Source organism: Anarhichas minor, unplaced genomic scaffold, assembly GCF_050575085.1.
Source record: "Anarhichas minor isolate MPS153535 unplaced genomic scaffold, ASM5057508v1 ptg000028l, whole genome shotgun sequence".
In the NCBI taxonomy this organism is placed as follows: Eukaryota; Metazoa; Chordata; class Actinopteri; order Perciformes; family Anarhichadidae; genus Anarhichas; species Anarhichas minor.
The window spans coordinates 19,607,501-19,614,983 of NW_027466474.1; the positions used below are offsets into that span (position 1 = coordinate 19,607,501).

Sequence of the window (7,483 nt, forward strand, 5' to 3'; positions counted from 1 at the left end):
GCGGAGCTCTGTGTCCTCTTCCACTTCTTTTTTCTGCTGCCCACACTGAGGGAAGCACTGATCCACCTCTCCAGTCCGACACTGATACCTGGGATCAGTCTATCTGCTGGAGTCCGATACCAGCGACTTTAATAATAAGCTGTAAAGGCTTTTTGGGGATTAATCCAATCATCTTAAAACAAATGTATGAATTAGACATTTTTAATTTAAATTCTTGATCAATTCAGCAATTAATTTACCTGACATGAATATCAAAAACGTTTTGTAATTGATATTTCATTATTTTATTTCGTCATTGTCTCTTAAAAATAAAGAAATATATTAGATAGATAAATAGACCCTGTTTGTCAGATGCCTGATCAGCATACAGAAATGAATCTGTGACACAGATTCATTTCATATCCGTCTGTCATAGCAACACCTTCCCTGAACTGGAGAAGCAGTATTATTTTTTACCTCAAAAGATATACATGCCTAACTATAAATGTTATCATTATAATAATACAGCGTGCACAGCACCTTGGTAAAAGATCTTTAGAATTACAATTCCAGTGTAAACCTTCTCTAATGCAGCAACAAACAGGTCAAAACGTAGACACTTCCAGTTCATAATGTTCATAGTGTGTAAATATTGAATTGAACCGATATCGATCAGGCTGTCAGCGTCGGCCTGATATCGGCATCGGTGCTTCCGTACCCACAATGCAGCGCTCCCCTGCATGTCCAGGTGCTCTGACACAGTTCAGGTGCTCCCCTGCCATGTAAGCGGCCGTATTAAAACGTAATGTGCTGGTGTGTTATTTATGGCACGCCGGTTAATATTTAATAAGAAACCCTGTCGTTTGGAGACTGGGCACTTTTCCAAGCTGTTAGTGACGGCAGGCCAAATTAATCCGCTTACTAACAAAGCAAATTCCCCCTTTGCTGACCACTAGACACACACACACACACACACACACACACACACACACACACACTCACTCCCTCTGCTTAGTGGGACGGCAGCAGACCTCGGTCTAATCGGTCTGTATTCAGAGGGATTAGTAGCAGATCGTCCTAGCTGGACAGTTCAGATTGGAGCCCCAAACAGTGACTCAGACACACATACACACAACAAGCGGATTTAGGTTTCAAAATACATGCAAACACGGGATCTGAAGAAAAAACATATGGGGCAATGTAACACAATTTGGCTGAAGGTTTACACTCGGCCTGAATAGCTGTGCCGAGCAGCTCACGCGCACGTTACCCTTTTGCTCTCTGACAAAAGTGCCTGCCGCATGCTGCAGCCTGTTTGTCTGCTCGGCTGTCATGTCTTATCTTCATGTCTTTTGCTTGTATGTGTATTGGTTTAGTCTATACGTTACTGTCTGTTTATGAATTTTAATTCCATTTTAATTTACATTTTTGTAATTTTAGGCTGCCTTCAAACATCTGGCCGATGAAAACCAGCCTCTCTGGCTCACTTACAGTTGCACTGTTGATTGGTGTGCATTAATAAACAAATTCATAAATTAAATTAAATAAAAGTGATTTTCTCACGGAGAATTCCAGCTATTTAAAAGCAAACAATTCCTCCACATGAAAGCGAGCAGGCTGAAACTAGTTTGCAGCGGGATACCTGCAGCAATGCCTTTCATGCAGGACAATAGGGTTTGTGAAGAGGGCGAGGCTGAGGGCCCGGCCCAGGGCATGCTGGGTAATCCAACACTATTGAGTTTGTGGTTAATCTAATGGCCGGACTTTGAAGGCTGTATTAGTACTTTGTATTTTTCTTCTAGTCCACCACCTCTCAGAGGTATTTAGTACTTTTTACTTCAATTACTTCACAAACTAAGAACCTTGACGGGCTGAAGGACGAGTACATTAATCGACTGACAGAAAATGTGTTGGCAACAATTTACAAGTTTATTTTATTTATGTGTAATAGACATGAATTCCAATACTGATGCATTTTAGCGCTTAAAGCTATTTTTTTCTTCCCAATAATAGAAATCTCCATTCCATACAACAAGCATTATAAAATAGTGTTCACTACTCACACGCTCACAGGATGCACGGTGTTTCCACAACAGTTGTTGTTTAATTCGTTTATAACGGTTCATCAAATTAAAATGAATGACTGCATTCTTCATTCTTCTTTAACCACCTTTTTGGCATCATAGAAAAAGAAAAGAAAATCTGGTTTTGATATGGAATGGAAGGTTGTGTGGCTTTAAAGGAAAATGCTCTTGCTGCTCTGATAACCTCTCATTGTTTTCCAGCTCTGTGTTCAGTAGTGAGCCCAGAACGCAGCACACACACTCAAAGCAGGTTAAAAGGGCTTAATACCAACTCAACAGCACACAGGCGGCAGAGATTGATCTGAGCACAAGGAAGCAGAGTTTCAACTCAGGGACAAGAAATACAGGACCCCCCCCCCCCCCCCCCCCCACACACACACACACACACAATATAAAAAATCACTTCTACGGCCTGAGAGAACTCAGCTACTACAGTAGTAGACAGAACGATACGGCCTCGACTGGGAGGAAAGCCAGGGTTGATACTGCAGCAGTTGATTAGATGATGAGACCGCACGCACCCACACACACACACCCCCACACACACACACACACACACACACACTCACAGGAGACAGGAGGGCAGTATCCTTACGTACTTTTTACGCTTCTCGATACAGAATTCTGAGCTCTCAACATGGCGGCTAACGGCGCTTTAGGTGGGCGACTGTAACAGCAGTCTGTAACGTTAAAGCCATTTCCCCACTCACACGTGGTCGCTAAAGTAAACAGGGAACACGAAAAGGACCAAATATCAACGTCAGATGACGCAAGATGCAGTGTTACGTTACCATGACAGCAGCGGTGCAGACATGACTTTAATAGTGCAGCGGATCATAGAACTCACAGATCGGATCAGCACAAACGAAAGGGGAGCAAACTTAGAGATCCCTGGTCACGTTTTTTTTCCACCGATACTAAATGTCGATCGTTGATGATCCGTGTTGATACAGATCCCCTTGTTCTTACAGCTGCTCTACAAGGCTCTGCTTTTTTCTGCCACCATCCCAAAAATGATTTCAATGCTCTGAAGTCAGTAAACCATCAAATATTATAAATGTTATCCTTTTACTTTGTTATAGTCATTTACGTTGTATTCTTTCAAATGATTAGGAAATAAAAGATTGTATTTTCCTTGATTAAAACATATCATGTCATCAGTTAAATGATGTGTTATAATCTGCTTTAGTAATGTAAACACCTCGAAGGTCTTTTTTTAGTAACCGATGCCGATGACTGTGTTGACGACTCACCCCTCTCGTCATCAGGACTCTGACTGTGTGTTCCTGTTGTTTCTGTGTTGGATGTAAATCCTGGGAGAGGGATCGCTCTCTGTTGCTCTCCCCGAGGTTTCATCTGAGCCGAGGGTCTTTGATCCTAACGACGGTGAAAGTGAATATGACATGAGGAATATGCATAAATACATATTGCGAGAGAGTAGCAGAAATACGTCGGGTGGTGTTGCGTGCGTTTGTGTGCATGTGTGCGTGCACGGGCCTCATGGTTCCCGTTTGTGTTGCTTGTTCAAGAAACGCTCAAGACCTAAACCCCTCTACCCTCCGCCTACAGGCGCCGATCTCTTCTCTAACTGCACGGAGGAGTGCAAGGCCCTGGGCCACTCCGACCGCTGCTGGATGCCCAGCTTCGTGGCCTCCGATGGGCGCCAGGGCCCGGACTACCGCAGCAATCTCCACGTGCCCGGCATGGACTCGGTCCCGGACACAGAGGTATTTGAAACCCCCGAGCAAACGGCTGATAGGTCATTCTCCACCTTTGGCAAAGAGACGCCTGTCAGTCACCAACATCTCCACCTCCACCAAAACCACCAGCACCACCACCTCCTCAAAAACCATCACCTCAGCCACCAGCAGGGCTCCCTAGAGAGGGAAGAGTTGGATGCATTTCCACCCATTACCCGAGCACCTTATAACCCGGCTTATTTAAGTGAGTATTGTGTTTTGCTGCGGCCTAAGCGCCCGTCCCGCTTCTCTGAACCGCTGATCGAGTTAGGCGAAAAAAGAAAAGCGATTCCAAATTAAATCTCCCCCCCCCCCCCCTGGACTGGCTGGCGGAAGGAAGTGAGAAAATTCATTTCAGGTCTGACCCCTGTTCTCCGAGCCCTCCTGTCAGACTGTTTAACTAACTCTTCCCTCTATCGCAGGCATCTCCATTATCTCCCACTGTGATGATCTCATCTTCCCTCACCTACCGTTTCCATTCATTCTCACACACACACACACACACACACACATTTACAAACCTCCAGCACCGATTGGCCTGTGGGCCTTTCAAATGAAACATGCCAAAAGCAATTATGATCTATAAGGTGTCTTTGATGTGGGTGGAGATGTTAGCATTAAGGAAGCTCTGTCTCGTTTGGGAGAAAAAGAAGGTCTGCTGTATATAAGACTCCCACAATGAAACGTGGATGTTTTCAATCAGTGAAGAAGAGCAGCGGCAGTGAGTTTAACGTCTCCTCTCGTTCGGCAGACGTCTTTGTGTCGGAGCCGCGGATCAAAAGCCACTTTTAGATATTCAAGAAGAAAAAAAAAAACATTCTTTTCCCAAGGAATTACTGTTTCTAAACTCTCATTCAAAGGCCACAAAGAGATACATCCTCAATCACTGCAATTTAGAGATAATGCTTAATTATAATTTTGTCAAGCAGCGCCTGAAGAGGCCCCTCTCTCTCTCTCATCCTCCGACACAGCGAGCTGGAATTATCAACCTGTCAGAGCTCCGCTGCTTCCATAGCGCCATCATTTGAAACCACAGCGTGATGTTAGGAAACAGCAGGGAAAATACTTTTTTCCCCCGTTTAATTAATGTTTTATTCATTTGCTATGCTTATTAAAATTTTTTTTGAAAAAGACTGGAGTGACTACCATGAGGAATTACAGCTAGAATGTACTTCAGCAGTGTAGACCACGTGTAGAATAAAGACCGAGCAATTCAGAAATCATGTCGATATCCAAAGAATGTAAGAACACAGATCCAACTATCGGGATCCTCATCTGTCAACGAGTCCTTCACACACCAGGGACAATTCTTTACTGCTATTAATTCACAGGTCAATTTATTTGAACTGTTGAATATATACATGTATTACAGAACAGTTGTATATATATATTTATATATATATATACAACTGTCGTTTTTCACAAAGAACACAAATATCAACTGTGGAAAAAAATAATACTGTAAACAACTGTAAAAAAAAAAGAAAAAAAGAAATACAACAGAAGCGATAAAAAGCTTTATGCAGCAATGACAACAACTGGAATGTAAAAATAACAAGAACATGCATATTTGACAATAAAAGGCTCTTTTTTAATATAAAAGAACGATGTGAACACTGCCAACAGCTTCACACAGCGGAGAGCAGCAGCTAAAATACAGCATATAAGAAATACATGATGTAAACCAAACATCGAGCAACAACCAACAAGTTTGAAAAGGATGATGATGTCTGTGCTGGTCAGCCGGTGGTGCTCCTGGTGTTCTCTGTGGCCGCTCTGGTTCTAGTAGTTTCCATGGATGTGCTTGTTATGCGCTGATGATGCTGCACTCCAAGGTGAAGGGCTCCCGATACATCGCTGCTTTCCCACCAACGCCGCCGCGCACTCCTCTCTCAAAGTGGATCACTGTGGCCCTTATGCTAATGAGCACGGGGGTGGAGATGGTGGAGTGGGGGGAGTGGGGGGATAATAGCAAAGAGGGAACAACAGTCAGAGAGAAGGCTGGGAGGGGAAGAGGGGGAGGAAGGGATGGAATGATCATGCCAAGAGGCTAAAGCTCCCTAATCTGATCAAGTCAGCCAGTGATACACAGAGACTCTTTTGTCCTGGAGGTGCAGGCCTGGGTCGGGTCAGGGAGTGGGGGGGGGGGGGGTGATAGCCATCATGGAACTCAGACAACATGGAGGTGGGGCATGAATGAGAGGCTAGACTGAGCATCCCCCTTTCAATGTCACTATTTCCATAACACCCCCCCCCCCCCCCCATAGTCACACACACATTATCCATGAGCCATTTCACAGACAGAATGATGTGTGAATGAGGCCGTTTAAAGGCTGCTGCTGTCCTCTCAGACTAACATGAACCTCTGCTGATGCTCATTTCAACAAAACAACAACAAATTTACTTCCAGCATGTTTTCCAGAATGTTACTGCAAATGTTCTGTTTCATTGTTTTTAAAGAAGCCACACGCTCACACAGCTAACCACCCTCTGTGTCTCTCTCTGCTTCTTGCAGCGAGGAAAAGGGTTTGCTAGCTCCTTCCGCGTGGACGTACCGGAGACGGCGTGACTTTGCACAATCACTCCCCCGACGACCAAGGCTATATATATATATATATAAGTATATATAAAAAAGAGCATCATGTTTTTCAACCCATTTGCCCTCCCGCCCTCATCCCTCCTCACCCGGCAAGAATTTATAAAAACACACACACTACACTACACACAGAATGAGGAAGCAACCCCCTCAATGGAATTTCTTTGGAGCTTCGGAGGACACCCCACTCTCGGGATTAGGAGACAGTCCGACCAAGTGTGTGTTGTGGGAGGGGAGGGGGGTGATGGATGGGTGCAGGCAGGTAGACGGATAAGCCTTACCGGGAGGACCCCATTGTCTCAGCGGGACTGAGAAACTGACAGAGGAGGAGGAAGGACAGCGGTGACAGAAGGGATCAAAGCGGACACCGATCTCTCCGACCCTTTTCCAATCTGCGAGTGCCTGTTTACAGTACTGATGTATACATCTTTAGAGGAGGAACAAAAACCAGATGAAGACTACATAAGTGTACTGAGAGACAAATCAAAGCCAGAGCCACCCAGACACCCCCGCCACTGAGCCCTTTAGGCGTTTGTACTCGCAGAGAGACGCCAGAATTGTACAGGAGAATCTTTGTGCATTTCAAAATGCAATACCACTGTTTTAGACTTTTCTATTCTGTTCGTGCGGTCAGGTGTCTCTATTCCGATCTACTTGGAAATTTGTAAGAAAAGATTGTGGGCAGGATATGTTTTATTTGATGACTTCTTTTCACTTTCTTTCTTCTTTTTGCTTTGGGTTGGGTTTGTTCCTCACAACGTTTGACCTGCACTCTGATTCTGAGACGTGGAGTAGTTTTCTATCATGTGTGAGAAGTGTTTACTGTACTCTTTTAAAGTTTCGAGCTGAATATAAAACTCTATATATATAAATCTATCTATATCTACTTGTTCTGAAGGCGTGCTAATCGTTTGCTGGGTTCCACATTCTGATTCAGAGGTCTGACTTGTTGAAGTGCCTCTGAAGGAGGAGCCACACAAAGAGAGACAGAACAGCCTTAGCAGATGTTAAACTCAAGTTCTCATTGTTTGACATTATGTCACGATTTTTTTTCCACTTTTGGATATTGATAAAGACCATGTCTA

At 44.2% G+C, this 7,483-nt stretch overlaps 1 protein-coding gene across 1 annotated transcript in view; it reads left to right on the top strand.

The window, feature by feature from the left end:
• Nucleotides 1-6,371, top strand: part of LOC142962424 (protocadherin-10-like) — a 17,745-nt gene extending 11,374 nt beyond the window's left edge. The window contains exons 4-6 of the mRNA XM_076102901.1: nt 3,633-3,954; nt 5,589-5,790; nt 6,318-6,371. Of these exons, the coding sequence (XP_075959016.1) occupies nt 3,633-3,954; nt 5,589-5,790; nt 6,318-6,371 (578 nt within the window). The remainder of the gene's footprint in view (nt 1-3,632; nt 3,955-5,588; nt 5,791-6,317) is intronic.
• The last annotated feature ends 1,112 nt before the right edge of the window (nt 6,372-7,483 follow it).